The sequence below is a fragment of the Rana temporaria genome, chromosome 5 (genome assembly GCF_905171775.1).
Source record: "Rana temporaria chromosome 5, aRanTem1.1, whole genome shotgun sequence".
In the NCBI taxonomy this organism is placed as follows: domain Eukaryota; kingdom Metazoa; phylum Chordata; class Amphibia; order Anura; family Ranidae; genus Rana; species Rana temporaria.
In genome coordinates, this window is record NC_053493.1 from 9,621,549 (window position 1) to 9,639,406 (window position 17,858).

General features: G+C 48.1%; 1 protein-coding gene across 14 annotated transcripts in view; it reads right to left on the minus strand.

The window, feature by feature from the left end:
• Positions 1-4,037: 4,037 nt before the first annotated feature.
• LOC120939798 overlaps positions 4,038-17,858 on the minus strand; it is a 45,370-nt gene continuing 31,549 nt past the window's right edge. For 11 of the 14 annotated variants that reach the window (XM_040352156.1, XM_040352155.1, XM_040352159.1 and 8 more), the window contains 5 exons: positions 14,790-14,883; positions 11,243-11,352; positions 8,013-8,240; positions 5,639-5,833; positions 4,038-4,126 (listed from right to left, as the gene is read on the minus strand). In XM_040352156.1, coding sequence (XP_040208090.1) covers positions 4,088-4,126; positions 5,639-5,833; positions 8,013-8,240; positions 11,243-11,352; positions 14,790-14,883 — 666 coding nt within the window. In that variant the 3' untranslated portion in view covers positions 4,038-4,087. The remainder of the gene's footprint in view (positions 4,127-5,638; positions 5,834-8,012; positions 8,241-11,242; positions 11,353-14,789; positions 14,884-17,858) is intronic. The other 3 variants (XM_040352158.1, XM_040352165.1, XM_040352167.1) reach the window with 1 other exon arrangement.

The following is a 17,858-nucleotide window of genomic DNA, read 5'->3' on the forward strand; positions in this document are numbered from 1 at the left end:
TCTCAATAAAGCTATTCTATGCCTGGTACCCTCTTCATGAAGTCTTGGCTCATGTTTGGGGGAATATTCTAACTAGGGTTGTCCCGATACCAGTATTGGTATCGGGACCGATACCGAGTATTTGCGGGAGTACTCGTACTCCCGCAAATACCCCCGATACTGAAATAGAATACTTGCCCCCGCCGCCAACCGCAAAGCCGCCGCCGTTAATCAGCGTGCGGGGAACATTACAGCTTTCGTTTGAATAGCTGTATCCCCGCCGCATATAGACACTCCCCCTTGCGCGGGATTGGACGGATGATCTGTTCCCCGCACGCTGATTAACGCAGCACCATCAAGGTATGTGGAACATGGCTGCAATATGTGGGGGGACATGGCTGCAATATGTGGGGGGACATGGCTGCAATATGTGGGGGGACATGGCTGCAATATGTGGGGGGCATTTAAAAAGTATCGGCGAGTGCATGAAAAAAAAAAGTATCGGTACTCGTACTCAGTCCTAAAAAAAAAAAAAAAAAAAAAAAAAAAATATGGTATCAGGACAACCCCAATTCTAACCCTTGGAAAGAATCATCCTGGAAACTGCATTCATCTCCACTATCCCTCTACCTCCTATGGTAGCGATAATCACTTAGGCTCAGCGATTGAGGGATGGAAAGAAGGCCGCAGTACCATACCTACTGCAGGTCTTAACACCTTGGAAGTGGGAATCAATTGGCCCTGAATAGTGTTGGGCGAACAGTTCGGGGTCGAGCAAATGTACGACCCGAACAACGCCTGTTCGGCGAACATCCAAATTTGCGGGGCGTTCGGCAAGATATTCACCCACCAAGCACTACACAGTGCATTCTAAGTCCCTAATTGGATGAAGCCTTGAACCTGACTGCTGGCTTTGCCAATAAGGGCACAGATCCCTGTCTGAGGCCCTGATTGGACAAAGTGATGACTTTGTCCATTTGCAGCTCAGTGCTCATATTCCCACCCCCACATTATAAAAGGTTCCTTCCCATAGGAAGCTTTTGCAGTGTGTTGGAGTGGCGATAGAGCAGGACTCCTAGCAGTTAGTGTGTTCACTTATTGCGACTGTGAATGTAGTATTCGTATAGTGTGGTGTTTAACACAGCATTACAGAGCAGCGCTCTATACTTTTTTTTTTCCCTGCCTTCCCCATTTTATTTTTAGCTACAGCCCTCGATTTAAAAATGCAAACACAATTTTTCATTCGGTGCATCCAAACACACATATTCCAGTTTCTATAAAAATCTGGGGTATAATCCCCTCTCCCTATGTCAGGGAGACCAACAAGTAGAGGCAGACATTTTCCATGGCGCTGTAAGGGGGCCAGCAGTGTATGGGGGTTTCACAGGCAAAGGTGGACGTGGTCCATCCTCAGGCATGGCACATTTGTCTCTTTCGTGATGTTGCCCGTGCTATCCAGCCACAGCATGCCGAGGAGGCGGTGGACTGGCTTACTAAACCATCCTCAGTCACACAAGAAGACTAGTCCCCAGTCACCCATAGCTGCTAGAGTGGCTTATTCTGCCTCTTGTCCACAGCCACTTCTGCCATAGCCCCAGCATCATGCATGGAGGAGTCAGCTGAATTATTTGAAGTCACTTCGTTCTTGAGGATGCACAAATATTACTTGATTCTGAGGTTGAGGAAGGTAGGAACATGAGCCTACAAAGAGGCGAGAACACTGATAAACAACAAGTTGGCAGTCATGTTCCCCCAGCAACGTATTGGCAAGTTGGCTCCAGTGATGATGTGGTCAAAGATGTGACTTGGGTGCCGGATAGAGCAGGGAGGGGGGGGGGTGGTGAAAACAACCCCAACAAGGTGGGATTTCCTCCAGAGGCAGCCATCATGGAAGATATGAGAGCAGCCACCCTATTCCATCACATTGTGAAGCCGTTATCCCCTGGCCCACTTCCTACAGCTCAGCTGCACGGGCCTTTTTTGCTCATGTGCAGCCAATTGCAATCTCTACCACAAGCAGATCAAGCGTAGCAAAAACACCCAACATTTGGGTGCCACATGCTTGACAAGGCATTTAACCTCCCAGTCTGTTGGCAAGAACACCTGAAAGCCACACACAAGGGACAGAATTTTTCTACTTTTCACATCTAACCCCGCTAGATCTCATGACCTCTCAGCAGCCTCCACTGACAGGGGTGGCAATATAGCAATGGGTGTCACAAGTCCTTGCAGCACGTCTGCCAGTAGCACACCACCAGCTGTAGACTATGGCAGGCAAATTTCAATCTGCCCCAGCTGCTGCATCAAAAAATAAAATACACTCCCTGCCACCCAAATGCTTCTGCCTTTCCATCTGTTGGATTCTGTCCCCTTCTGTGAATTTGCAGAATGTGCTGTACCACAATGGCAGGTTCCCAGTTTCTATTTCTTTGCACATAAGGCCATTCCAGCCCTGTACCATCACTTGTAAGGCAATGTTTTGGCATCGTTGGGCAAGGCAGTCACCAGCAAGGTCCACATTACTGCCAACATATGGTCCAGCACACATGGTCAGGGATAATGTATTTAGTTCACAGCACACTGGGTGACTCTGCTTGCAACTAGGAAGAAGGCAGGACAGGGCTCAGTGCTGCAGCTTGTTTTTCTGCCATGTCTCCATACTAAGGATAGGCCAAACAGCCCCCAGTTCAGTTAACACCAGAACTTGCCGAACAGGCAAAACATTCGTTTGAACACCTAAAAAAAAGTCCATGGGACATGAACATGAAAAATCAAAAGTGCCAATTTTAAAAAGGCTTATATGCATGGTATCGTCATAAAAAAAGTGTTTGGTGACCCGGATCCTGTCTCTGGGGACATGTATCAATGCAAAACAAAACGTCCGTTTTTTTCAGAAGGGATTTTAATAATGCTTAAAGTGAAACAATAAAAGTGAAATATTCCTTTAAACTTCGTACCTAGGGGGGGGGGTGTCTATAGTATGCCTGTAAAGTGGCGCATGTTTCCCATGTTTAGAACAGTCCTGCAGCAAAATGACATTTCTAAAAAGGAAAAAAAAAAAAAAAAAAAAAAATACTTGTGGCTATAACGAATTGACAGGTCCCAGCAATACAGATAAAAGTCATTAAAATAAAACGGCATGTGTTCCTCCCAGTCCATTACCAGGCCCTTTGTGTCTGGTATGAATATTAAGGGGAAACCCTGACCCAAACAAAAAAGCATGGCCTCATCCCGCCGCCCACCACAACCCTTCCTGGTGGTTGGGGGTCTTACAGGCATACTATAGACACCCCTTCTGGTACAAATTGAAAGGAATATTTCACTTTTATCATTATTAAAATCGCTGCTCCCCCAAAAAAAAAGTTTGCATTGATACATGTCCCCTGGGGACCCAGGTCCCCAAACACTTTTAGACAATACCTTGCATAAGCTTTTAGACTGGGGCGGAGGTTCACCTTCCAGCAGGACAACGACCCTAAACATACAGCCAGAGCTACAATGGAATGGTTTAGATCAAAGCCTATTCATGTGTTAGAATGGCCCAGTCACAGTCCAGACCTAAATCCCATTGAGAATCTGTGACAAGACTTGAAAATTGCTGATCACAGACGCTCTCCATCCAATCTGACAGAGCTTGAGATATTTTACAAAGAAGAAGAACGGGGAGAAATGTCCCTCTAGACATCCCCAAAAATAATTGCAGCTGTAATTGAAGAGAAAGGCGATTCTACAAAGTATTGACTCCGGGGGGCGCCATACAAATGTCCCCCACACTTCACATATTTATAAAAAATGTGGCCATTTATCATTTTCCTTCCACAATTATGCGCCACTTTGTGTTGTCTATCACTTTTTCAAGGCACTGTATAATGTTGGGGGGCACGAGAAAGAAAGAAAGAAAAAAAAAAGAGAAAGAGATGAGGATTTAAAAACATCAATTAACTGCAGATTAGAGAATGGAAGCTGTATGATGTGTATTGTATTCCCTATGATGTTCTATAGAAGGGCCTCTGCACAGGAAGAAAATCCATATCAATAGTAAAAACGCAGACAAGGGAGGAGGTTTCATTGCCGTTTATTTGTTGATCAGTCCAGCCTTTAGGTTATGTTAGATTTTGTTGAATGCTGCGATGTCCACGCTCTGCACCTGAAAACACAAGACAGACAGAGGTCAGAATGATTGAGGTCATCATGACAGGACTGTACACGGGGGTCTGCCATATAACCTGCCTTGGGCCTATTCACACTAGTGCATTACAATGAACGGATTTTAAAACAAATTTTACTGCGCATTATCGCCACGCATGACCAGCCATTTTAAAGGCCCCTTTCACACTGGGGGCAGCGTCAGGGAATGGGTTAAAAACCACCGCGAGGCGCTTTGCCGGCGGTATAGCCATGGTGCCCCATTGATGATTTCAACGAACAGGAGCGGTATACACACCGCTCCAAAGATGCGGCTAGCAGGACTTTTACCGTCCTGCTAGTGCACCGCTCCAGTGTGAAGGCCCTCGGGGGTTTCATACTGGAGACACAGCAGCGGCTGTTTCAGGTCGGTTTGCAGGCTCCATTTTTAGCGCAATAGTACCTGCAAACCGCCCCCAGTGTGAAACAAACTTACCTACTCTGTAACGGTGTACGCAGGGTAGCCCCGGTCCTTCTGCTCTCAGGTCCCCCGCCGGCACTCCTGGCTTCACCTTTTCTGTGAATGCAACCATAGGAAGCCACTTCCTATAGGGTCGCTCGTGTGGGCTTGATCCTGAGCTGCCTGTGTCTATAGACACAGCCCTGCCCCCCACTCATCACAGCATTTGATTGACAGCCAAGGGCTTCTGTCGCTATCAATCTGCCCCCTGATAGGAGGGTTGGAGTAGCTGCTCATTGGATCGAGATGGGGCTCAGGCAAGTATGGGAGTTGGTATCCTGTGCACAGGTGTCCGTCCCCCCCACAAAGCTTTCTTTTAGTAGTATTTGATCACCTCTGTTTATTTTTTGGGCTAAAAACAAGGGACAATAAAAAACAAAACAAAAAAAAGAAAAGAAATAATGCACTGTCACTGTACTAATGACACTGGCAGGGAAGGGGTAACAGGTTAACTGCGCGGCCAGCCGGTATTTTTGCACTGTGTGGGGGAGGTGCCATTACTAGGGGAAGGCATGGATCCATGTCCCTGCTTTGCCTTCCCTACGGATAGAACGGTGATTTGTTTACATAAGCAGACTGCAGTTTTCCCTTTGTACCCAATGATCGGCGGGTGCCAGAGGACCTGGTTTGACAAGTAGCCACTTCCAGCCGACTTTGCCGTGACCTCAGCAGGAAGAAATTCAAAGCCCCTCCCCCCAACACCGGGCCATACACAAAGCGCAGCACACGTCGCACATGCGCAGTAGGGAACCCGGCTGTGAAACTGCAAGGCTTCACTGTCGGTTTCTCTTACCAAGATGGCGGCAGCAGCTGAGAGCCAATTGTAAAAATTGGCTCGGGTGAAGACACCGCTGGATTCATGGATAGGTAAAGGAGGTCCCAGTATTTTTTTTCTAAAGGAGCCTGGCTCTCCACTTTAAAAAATAAACGCAAGCGTGCAACGGAGGTTCAAGCCCTTAGAACCACCAAGTCAGGTAGTCTACTTTATGTATTACAGTCCCTGGCAGGACTTACATAGTCTTCAAACTTGGTGATCTCCTCCTCCAGGAGATCGGTGCCCACTTTGTCATCTTCCACCACGCACTGTATCTGCAGCTTCTTGATGCCGTAGCCCACAGGAACCAGCTTGGAGGAGCCCCAGAGCAGACCGTCCATCTGAACAGTGCGAACGCATTCCTCCAACTTCGCCATGTCCGTCTCGTCGTCCCACTGCAAACACAAAAACACACATTGGGGATCAAAACCATAAACACAAACACAGTTTGATTGGATGTAATCTAAGCTCGGTTCATTCATTCATTTTAACCACTTAAGCCCCGGACCAAAATGCAGCTAAAGGACCAGGCCCCTTTTTTGCGTTTCGGCACTGCGTCGCTTTAACTGACAATTGCGCGGTCGTGCGACGTGTGTCCCAAACAAAATTGGCGTCCTTTTTTTTTCCCCCACAAATAGAGATTTCTTTTGGTGGCATTTGATCACCTCTGCGGTTTTTATTTTTTGCGCTATAAACAAAAATAAAGCGACAATTTTGAAAAAAAAATGCAATATTTTTTGCTTTTTGCTATAATAAATATTAGGGTTGTACCAATACCGAGTATTTGCGGGAGTACTAGTACTTGTACTCCCGCAAATACCCCAATACATACCGCAACAACGCCGCCGATGCATGGTTAAACAGCGTCCGGGGAATATCACAGCTTTCATTTGAATAGCTGTAGTGTTTTCCGCCGCGCATAGACACTCCCCCTTGCTCGGGATTGGATGGATCTGTCCAATCCTGAGAAAGGGGGAGTGTCTATACGCGGCGCAGCGGGGAACACTACAGCTATTCAAATTAAAGCTGTGATGTTCCCCGCACGCTGTTTAACCATGCAGCGACGGCGGCATCTAGGTATGGGGGGACATGGCTGCATATGTGGGGGGACACATTTAAAAAAAAGTATCGGTGAGTACTTGAAAAAAAAAAGTATCGGTACTTGTACTCGGTCCTAAAAAAGTGGACAACCCTAATAAATATCCCCCAAGAATATATAAAAAACAATATTTTTTTTCTCAGTTTAGGCCGATACGTATTCTTCTGCATATTTTTGGTAAAAAAAAAAAACGCAATAAGAGTTTATCGGTTGGTTTGCGCAAAATTTATAGCGTTTACAAAATAGGGGATAGTTTTATTGCATTTTTATAAAAAAAAAATATTTTTTTACTACTAATGGCGGCAATCAGCGATTTTTTCCGTGACTGCGACATTATGGCGGACACTTCGGACAATTTTGACACATTTTTGGGACCATTGTCATTTTCACAGCAAAAAATGCATTTAAATTGCATTGTTTATTGTGGCAATGACAGTTGCAGTTTGGGGGTTAACCACAGGGGGCGCTGTAGGAGTTATGTGTGACCTGAAGTGTGTTTACAACTGTAGGGGGGTGTGGCTGTAGGAGTGACGTCATCGATTGTGTCTCCCTATAAAGGGGATGATCGATGCAGCCGCCACAACTTTTATTGCTGGTGCAGGAACACACAACTTTAAAATGGGTTTTGTTGATTCGATTTCCGCCCCCCATATAGACGGGACGCTGATAAAACGCATGTTCAGAGGCAGTTGGGACGCTTTTTTCAACTGCCCCTGAACTCAATGTTATCCTATGTGTACATGCACACAGGATTGTCGTTTTTAGGCAGTTGCGTTTAACAGCGTTTCTTTGAAAGCAAAAAAATGGGTTCAGACGCGTCAAAACGGACGTTTTTTAAACGTGGGCTACTATCTGTCAAGTGTAATCATTTAGGAGCCGTTGTAAAAGCGTCCCGTGTACATGGAGCCTTAAAGGGGTTGTAAAGGTCCAATTTATTTCCCTAAATATCTTCCTTTACCTTAGTGCAGTCCTCCTTCACTTACCTCATCCTTCCATTTTGCTTTTAAATGTCCTTATTTCTTCTGAGAAATCCTCACTTCCTGTTCTTCTGTCTGTAACTCCACACAGTAATGCGAGGCTTTCTCCCTGATGTGGAGTGTCTCGCTCGCCCCCTCCCTTAGACTACAGGAGAGTCAGGACGCTCACCAACACAGCTCCTTTATCTGCAACGTAGAGAGCGTCCTGACTCTCCTGTAGTCCAAGGGAGGGGGGCGAGCACGACACTCCACACCAGGGAGAAAGCCTTGCATTACTGTGTGGAGTTACAGACAGAAGAACAGGAAGTGAGGATTTCTCAGAAGAAATAAGGACATTTAAAAGCAAAATGGAAGGATGAGGTAAGTGAAGGAGGACTGCACTGAGGGAAAGGAAGATATTTAGGGAAAAAAATTACCTTTACAGCCCCTTTACGTCCACTTGCCGACCGCCTAACCGGGAAAACATGTCATTTGTTTGCCATTAAATAACCAACTCACTGGTTTCACGTCCAGCAGGATGGAGGACTTGGCGATGAGTCCCGGCTTCTTGGATTTCTTCTCTGCATACTGCTTTAGTCTCTCTTCTCTGATTCTCTCAGCTTCTGCATCTTCCTCATCATCGCTGCCGAACAAGTCAATATCATCATCGTCATCCTCTTCTACCTCTTTCTTGAGTTCAGGAGCCGGTCTGGGAGGACAAGCTCTGTTGGGTTCTGGGACTGGCAACTAAGGAGACACGGAGCTGGTAAGACAACAGTCCATACTGAGCCAGAAAACCATCAAGCAAGTTAGTGACAACTAGGACACATATCAGAGTTCGCCTCGTTTGGTAGTCATATCTTTTGTCCTTGTAACCCTGCACCCAATACTGGGCGGCCAATTGCAACAGATTTATTAACTGGCTGATGGGGCACAATCTGCCCCGCCCCCAACGAGGCACCATTCCCCCCCCCCCCCCCCCCCACCGACACCAACAGGGCACCACCCCCCCCCCCACCAACACCAACGAGGCACCATCCCCCCCCCACCGAGGCACCATTCTCCCCCCCCCCCCACCGACACCAACGAGGCACCATCCCCCCCCACCGAGGCACCATCCCCCCCCCCACCGAGGCACCATCCCCCCCCCACCGAGGCACCATTCTCCCCCCACCACCGAGGCACCATTCTCCCCCCACCGAGGCACCATTCTCCCCCCTCCACCGACACCATTCTCCCCCCTCCACCGACACCATTCTCCCCCCTCCACCGACACCATTCTCCCCCCTCCACCGACACCATTCTCCCCCCTCCACCGACACCATTCTCCCCCCTCCACCAACGAGGCACCATTCTCCCCCCTCCACCAACGAGGCACCATTCTCCCCCCTCCACCGACACCAACAAGGCACCATTCTCTCTCTCTCTCCCCCCCCCCCCCCCCCCCCGACACCAACGAGGCACCATTCCCCCCCCACCGACACCAACGGGGCACCATCCCCCCCCCCTCCCCCACCGACACCAACGGGGCACCATTCCCCCACCGACACCAACGGGGCACCATTCCCCCACCGACACCAACGGGCCACCATTCCCCCACCGACACCAACGGGCCACCATTCCCCCCCCCCCCCCCACACACACACCAACGGGGCACCATTCCCCCCCACCGACACCAACGGGGCACCATTACTTGTAGTTATTCCTTGAAATGGGAGGTCCTCCAGTCCCTTTATTAATTTTGTTGCCCCTCTCTGGACTCTCTCCAGTTCCAGCACATCCTTCCTAAAGGATTGGTGACCAGAACTGAATGGAATACTCCAGATGCGGCCGGACCAGAGTTTTATAAAGTGGGAGAATTATAGTATATCCCGTTTAATGCTTGCTAATAATCTGCTGTCTTTGCATGCTATTGCTCAGTCTCATCTACTAGGACCCCCAGGTCTTTCACCATCCTTGATTCCCCCAGAGGTTCTCCCCCTAGTGAGTAACTTGCATTCACATGTTAGTCCAAGAGCATTACTTTACATTTTTCAACAGTCGACCTCATGGGCCATGTAGTTGCCCACCCCATCAATTTGTTCAGATCTTTTTAAAGTTTGGATGTCTTGCTGTGAAGTTATTGCCCTGCTTATCTTTGTGTCGTCAGCAAACACAGAGATTGAGATATTTATCCCATCCTCGAGATCAGCGTTTCCCCAACGCCAATCCTCGAGATCAGCGTTTCCCCAACGCCAATCCTCGAGATCAGCGTTTCCCCAACGCCAATCCTCGAGATCAGCGTTTCCCCAACGCCAATCCTCGAGATCAGCGTTTCCCCAACGCCAATCCTCGAGATCAGCGTTTCCCCAACGCCAATCCTCGAGATCAGCGTTTCCCCAACGCCAATCCTCAAGAAGCCCCAACAGGTCATGTTTTCAGGCGATCCATTAATTTTGCGCAGGCAATTTGATTAGTAATTACCACAGCTATTTCATCTGAGGGAAATCCTGAAAACATGACCTGTAGGGTGGGCACCTTGAGGACTGGAGTCTAGAAACAGGGCTCTAGATCATTCATGACTACATTAAACCAGAATTGGTCCCAGGATAGAGCCTTGGGGTACCCCCACTTACCACTTCAAGACATTACGAGTACACATTATTTATCATCACCCTTTGGACGCAACACCTTAGTACAGTGTTTCTCAACTCCAGTCCTCAAGGCGCCCCAACAGGTCATGTTTTCAGGCTTTCCATTATTTTGCACATGGGATTTAATCAGTTTCACTGCCTTAGTAATTACCACAGCCATTTCATCTGAGGGAAATCCTGAAAACATGACCTGTTGGTGCGCCTTGAGGACTGGAGTTGAGAAACACTGCCTTAGTATGTAAATCAAACGTCTATGGGGGGCTGTATCAAATGCTTTTGCAAAATCCAGATACACCACAGACGTTCCCTTATCTAGATGGCAGCTCACTTCCTCATAGAATGTTAACAGATTGGTCTGGCAGGAACGACCCCTTCATAAACCCATGTGGATTACTACGAATTATACCGTTTTCAGCAATTTCTTGGATAGTCTTATGTCCGCCAAATAGTTTACATACTATTGATGTTAGACTGACTGGCTTGTAGTTTCCAGGAATCTCTCTGCCCTTTTTAAATATTGGTACCACGTGGGCTTTTTGCCAATCATTAATGAGTGAGCTGTCCTTCTGGATAGCTCAAGTCCCCCATTATGATGACATTACCCTGCCTCAACGCCATTTCTAACTAATAGGAGATCCAACGCCTCCACCGCATGTTCCATATCTATACCAATCACAGACCCCCCCCAGCCCAGGACCATCTATACCAAATCACAGACCACCCCCAGCTCAGGACCATCTATACCAAATCACAGACCCCCCCAGCCCAGGACCATCTATACCAAATCACAGACCCCCCCCCCCCCCAGCTCAGGACCACCTATACCAAATCACAGACCCCCCCCCAGGACCATCTATACCAAATCACAGACCCCCCCCAGCTCAGGACCATCTATACCAAATCACAGACCCCCCCAGCTCAGGACCATCTATACCAAATCACAGACCCCCCCCCAGCTCAGGACCATCTATACCAAATCACAGACCCCCCCCCCAGCTCAGGACCATCTATACCAAATCACAGACCCCCCCCCAGCTCAGGACCATCTATACCAAATCACAGGCCCCAGCCCAGGACCAACTATACCAAATCACAGAACCCAGCCCAGGACCTTACTTCGCACAAAATCGGAAATTTTATTTCCACCTTTTCTGAGGTAGCATTTTTCTCCAGCACACCGATCCGGCTTTCCAGCTTGGAGATGGCGAGCTGCAGATCCTTCACCACTGCAGAAAACAGAGATAGTCATATAAATAAAATAAAATGCAATACCATTCCACAGGCACGGGATCCCAGAGGATTAACCTTTCACTTTGTGATTCCCAACAGGATTTTGTTTTTGAGGAGTGCTTAATGTGCCAATCCCTGGATGTGGCTACAGGCAACTGGCATATACCATTCACTGTGGCATGTGACCCATGAATCACTGTAGGGCAGGGGTAGGCAACCTGGGGCCCTCCAGCTGTTGCAGAACTACAAGTCCCATCATGCCTCAGAGTAATTGTAACCATCAGCCTTGCAATGCCTCATGGGAAATGTAGGCACCCAGCTCACACTACCTCCCCTGGCGCGGCAAGCAAGACTACCAGGGAGTTTAATACTATTGCCAAAAATTGGAATTTACACACGAATGTGAGGAAAAAAAAAAAAAAAAGTTAGGCTGCTTTCACATTGGGCAGTGGAGCCGCGGTGACGGTATAGCCACGGTATGTGTAGCGCCGCTATACCGTCGTATTAACTGCGATATTCGTGCGCTAGCAGTGCGGTATTAACCCCCCCACTAGCGGTCGAAAAGGGGTCAATACCGCCCGCAATGCACCTCTGCAGAGGCGCATTGCGGGCGGTATTACCGCGTTTTTTTCCATTGATTTCAAAGGGAAGGCGCGGTATAGGAGCGGTAAACACCCCGCTCCTATACCGCTCCAAAGATGCACCTAGCAGGACTTTTGGAGCGGTCCTGCTACCGCACCGCTTCAGTGTGAAAGCCTTCGGGCTTTCACATTGAAGCCTGCAGGGCATGATTTTTTTCATGCGGTATAGCAGCGCTATTTTTAGCGCTGTACCGCATGAAAAACGCCTCAATGTTAAAGGGGCCTTACTCTGGAGTCGAACTAGTGAAGGCGCACTTGTGGTGCGTTTCAACTGAAGTAAATGCAGGCAGCGTTCTTTTTGCCTCTCTGCAGTGCAAGGCAACACTAAGGCCCCTTTCACACGATTGGGCTGATCAGGTCCACCTGTCTGTTTTTCAGGGGGACCCAACTGGACCACCCATTGTCCTCAGACGGAGGTCAGCGGATGTGTGTCCGCTAACCCCCGATCCGACAAAATCTGCTAAAACAGCCGTATTCGCTAACCATCCAGCAGGTCAGATGGGACGACGACAACTGACATGCAGTCCATTTCCATCCGACCACCCCATAGAGGAGTGGGCTCTGTCCTTGTCCGCGGAGTGGACCTATCATCCGCCAGCTCAGCGGTGTTTAACAGAGAGGTTCCACGCTGAGCAGGCGAATTCCGTTTGGATGGATCCGCCCCGTGTGAAAGGGGCCCCAACGCTGCAGTGCAAAGACCTCCATCCACTCCCTATGGTAACAATTGTGAGTGGCATCAACATTGAGACGTCTACCCCAGATTCCCGTCTGAGCTCATTAAGGATTAACCTGGTCATAGACAGATCGAAGACCTGCTGAACCGACCAAACTGCAATCCATCTATGGGCAGGCTGGTTGTACTGAAAATCAATCTGTCAATTGACTCCAGCACAACCATCCTATCATTTTTTGTTTTCCATATAATCGCTGCCGGCTTTAGCTGCCAGCAGTGATCATTGTATTCTGATGGCGAGCAAACCTCCCACTGTCAGATTACAATAGCGCTGCGGGTTGAATTTTCTTTTCGTCACGGGTTAAAGGAAAGAAAATAAAAAATGTCATAACCACTTCCAGACCGCCCGTCGTCGTTATACGGCAGTACTTTGAAGAGGAATATCGTTGTTACAGCAGCAGCAAGCTACCATAACCCCGGTATCCTCTTCTTCAGCGGGCGGTCACTTTCAGATAAAAGTTGTCTCTACGGCGGATTCGCCGCAAAATCACCGTCAGCGGTGGCGGGAGAGGGCCCCCCCCTCCCACTGCGCTCCGGTGCCCTCCGCCGCTTACTGGAGCCATCGTTAGCGGTGGAGGCGATCGGGTCCCCTCCCTGTGTGGCATGGAGCCGAGTGGGGATTGGTCCCCACCAGTCTCCATACAATTGCAGGGCAGAAGAGACTTCAAAAACGTCATAGCTCTTAAAAAAGGGGGGAAAAAAAACTATTGCATCTTAGCGTAAATACGAGACGTGAGCTCTTTTTGACCCCAGATCTCATATTTAAGAGGACCTGTCATACTTTTTTTTCCTATTACAAGGGATGTTTACATTCCTTGTAATTTTTTTTTTTTTTTAAAGAACCGTGTAAAAAGAAAAACACTGCCGTCCCGCCGAGCCTGCGTGCAGAAGCATATGAAAACTGTGTTCAAACCACACATGTGAGGTATCGCCGTGATCGGTAGAGCGAGAGCAATAATTCTAGCCCTAGACCTCCTCTGTAACAACTCAAAAAATGCAACCTGTAGAATTTTTTAAGCATCGCCTAGGGAGATTTTTAGGGGTAAACGGTTGTCGCCATTCCACGAGCGGGCGCGACATGTTTGGTATCAATTTACTCGGCGTAGCATTATCTTTTTACAAAATAATACAAATTTAATATAATATATATATATCTATATCTATATATATATATCTCTATATCCATCCAACTTTACTGTGGTCTTTAATTCCAAAAGTATTTTTTCCCCAAAAGTATTTTTTCCCCAAAAAAAGTGCGCTTGTAAAACCCCTGCACAAATACGGCGTGACAAAGGCAATTACCGCCTTTTTTTTTTAGGGTGTTCGTCATTTTTGGCTAGAAAATTACTTAGAATCCCCAAAGTTCAAGTGGAGGTTCACCCAAAAAATCAATTTTTAACATTAGATTGAGGCCAATTAAGGGGGAGCAGAAACGGGTATTTTTTTTAAAATCAATGCCGTACTTACCGTTTTAGAGATAGATGTTCTCCCGCCGCTTCCGGGTATGGGCTGCAGGACTGGGCGTTCCTATTTGATTGACAGCCTTCCGACCGTCGCATACAGTGCGTCACGATTTTCCGAAAGTAGCCGAACGTCGGTGCGCAGGCGCCGTATAGAGCCGCACCGACGTTCGGCTTCTTTTGGCAACTGGTGACGCGATGTATGCGACCGTCGGAAGGCTGTCAATCAAATAGGAACGCCCAGTCCCGCAGCCCATACCCGGAAGCGACAGAGAACATCTCTAAAACGGTAAGTACGGCATTGATTTTAAAAAAAAAATACCCGTTTCTGCTCCCCCTTAATTAGCCTAAATCTAAATGTTAAAAAAAAAATTTCGGGTGAACTCCCGCTTAAAAACAGAAAAAATATATATAAAACACCAAATCTCAAAACGAGACTCGGGGCCAAAGTGGGTAATCTGTGGCCAGGCTTGGAATGAAATTACTATAGACTTCAGGGCCCCCTTTCAGATCAGGGACCATGCTGCCATCCATAGAAGGACCTTCGTTTTTCCCTTCATGGCCTACCAGTCACAAATAATAAAAACACAGCGTGGCACCTTTATGTAAATGCTGGTTCTCGTGTTCTAGATTGGCGACCCGGTCCTGGAGGTCACCGCTGTCTCCATTGCTGTTGGGGGCTGCGGCTGTGCTCTGGAAAAAAAGGGAAGACAACGTTTAGGAGGTAGAATACATTTTAAAAAAAAGCAGCAGCTTTACTACACAGCATCCTGCCTCTCACACAATGATGATGGCGGAGGGAGGAAAGATTCTAATGAGTGCCAGCCATTCCTGTACCCAAGCTGCAAACAATAGGAGTCGGGATAAAACAGCACAAAGCGATTTGCTGAGTGGAGGGAATCAAGTCAGTTGGAATCGCAGCCTAAAGGCAGAGCAGACACCCAGAATGACACCCAGAATGACACCACCACCCGGGGGAATTAGAACAGGCCAAACATGCCAGGACCTCTCTGTACCCTCAAATACAACATATAACCGGCATCAGTAAAAGGAGTCAATAAAAGGGCAAAGAATTCCATCCAAACAAAAGCCAAAATTGTTTTTGTCTTTTTACATTAAGCTTCATTTAAAAACTCCCAAGTCACTATCGCCTCTCCAATAAAACTGCTTGGCAAGTTTGCTCAGCACAGATTAACTTAAAGGACAGTCCACCCAAGGGTGATATTTTGGGTGGTGCCTAGATGGCAAAATCAGTGGTTCTCAACTCTGTCCTCAAGTTTTTGCACAGAGCAGCCCCGATCCTCTTCTTCTGGGGTCCCCTCTTCTGTGCTCCTGGCCCCTCCCTCCTGTTGAGTGCCCCCCCCACAGCAAGCAGCTTGCTATGGGGGAATAACAAGCCGAGCCACAGCTCCCTGTGTCCATTCAGACACAGAGCCGCGGCCCGCCCCCCCTTTCTCACTTCATTGGTTTACTCAGCCAATGAGGAGGGGAGTCCCAGACAGCCAAGTCGCTCGTGCAACAAAGCTGGATCTAGATGGACCTCAGGCAAGTATCAGGGTGGCTGCTGCACACAGGTTTATCTTAATGCATAATCTGCCTTTACAACCCCTTTAAAGCGGGGGTTCACCCAAAAAAACTAATTTTTAACATTAGATTGAGGCTAATTGTGGGAAGCACAATCGGGTGTTTTTTTATAAATTAATGCAGTATATACCGTTTTAGAGATAGATGTTCTCCGCCGCTTCCGGGTATGGGCTGCGGGACTGGGAGTTCCTATTTGATTGACAGGCTTCCGACCGCCGCATACAGCGCGTCACGAGTTGCCGAAAGTAGCCGAACGTTGGTGCGCAGGCGCCGTATAGAGCCGCACCGACGTTCGGCTTCTTTCGGCAACTCGTGACGCGATGTATGCGACCGTCGGAAGCCTGTCAATGAAATAGGAACGCCCAGTCCCGAAGAACATACCCGGAAGCCGCGGAGAACATCTATCTCTAAAAAGGTAAGTACGGCATTGATTTAAAAAAAAAAAAAAAAAAAAAAAAACACCCGATTGTGCTTCCCACAATTAGCCTTAATCTAATGTTAAAATTTTTGTTCGGGTGAACCCCCGCTTTAAATACGAGGCGCAGGACACATTGTGGACTCCTTCCATTTACATCTCAGTTTTATGGAGCTCTGGGAGTATAGCCATCACCACACTCCTGGAGCTCGGACATGGCAGACTTGGTCTTCTCACCCAGCACCTCCGGCCACACCGTCCCTCCGCTGTTCATTCACAGAAGCCTTTGTATTTTGTGAATGAGCTCACATCGTATAAAGTGCACTGTTAATTGGCAGGAGTGGGGTTGGTGGGGGGGATGGGGGGGTTTGAGGGCTGGCACAGCCGCTACATGCGACAGAGACCAGAAGGTCCAGTGTCAGAAGTATAGTTTTTGACATATTCTTGCTAAGCTCCAGGAGAATGGCTATCACAACTGAAGGGACAAGTCCACAAGGTGGCATGCACCTCATTGGACAATACAGCACAAGGTGACTGAATTCCCGGGGCTCAGTTTTAAATGGCCTGAAACCCATAAGCAATAAGGATAGAATATTCAGGTGGCCGTTTCCATACTCCTCACATTGGACCAGATGTCTGCTAAACTACGGCAAGTCTGAACAAATTATGAAAATTGTTGCCGGGGTAAAACGTTCCTTTCCCTGGGGTCAGACCGGAAGGGCCAAACGCGGTTCATGCTAAAGAAAACCGCCGAGATTCGAACCATGTATGGGCAGGCTGAAGGTACCAAGTTGATCGATTAACTTGGGCACAACAAGCATGCCGGGTTTCACCTACGATTATCGATAGCGGCTGGTATAGCCACCAGCAATAATCATGGTCTACCCCTGGCTTCGCCCATCACACCCCCAGCTGGGAGAAGACAATGGCCCAGCAAGAGGGATTTTATGGAACACATGGCCGGCCTAAAGCTGGGTACACACTAGTGACGGCGAACTTTGGCTCCCCAGATGTTTTGGAACCACATTTCCCATGATGCTCAGGCACTCTGCAGTGTAGTTCAGCATCATGTGAAAATGTTGTTCCAAAACATCTGGGAGGCCAAGGTGTGCGATCGTTGCTTTAGTTTTTTTTCCGTGCAACCCAAAAAATAAATAAAAATGTCAGTTCCAGTCGGAAGCCACTGTACTAACCATGCGATGTTAGTTCAGTAAATTCCCCCACTGAGCGGTTGTGTTCCGACAGGGGGATGCCCCCCCATCAGAACACCGATCAGCACTTTCTGCCATTGGCTGAGTGCTGATCGAAAGTCAGTCGGCTGCTGGCTTCTGATGGACAGACATACACACATGGGTAGAATGTTGGCATGTAATTTTTGTACTGGTGTTCGGTCAGAAATGGTAAGGGAAGTGATGTTCTGTTGCTGCCATCTTGGTAAAACTCCAGTGGGTGCAACAAGATGTTCGCTTGCCCCCTTCTCTGTGTATCGTTACTGTGGGATGTAGCAAGATGGTGGCGATGGAAAGTCACTTCCGTTACCAATTCTGACTGGTCGCCTAACGGAACAGTGGTTCAGCAGATTAGGCCGACCCGTCGGAATGTGTAACGGAAGTGACGTTCCTTCGCCACCATCTTGCTACACCCAACATTCCTCCACAGTAAGGCTACA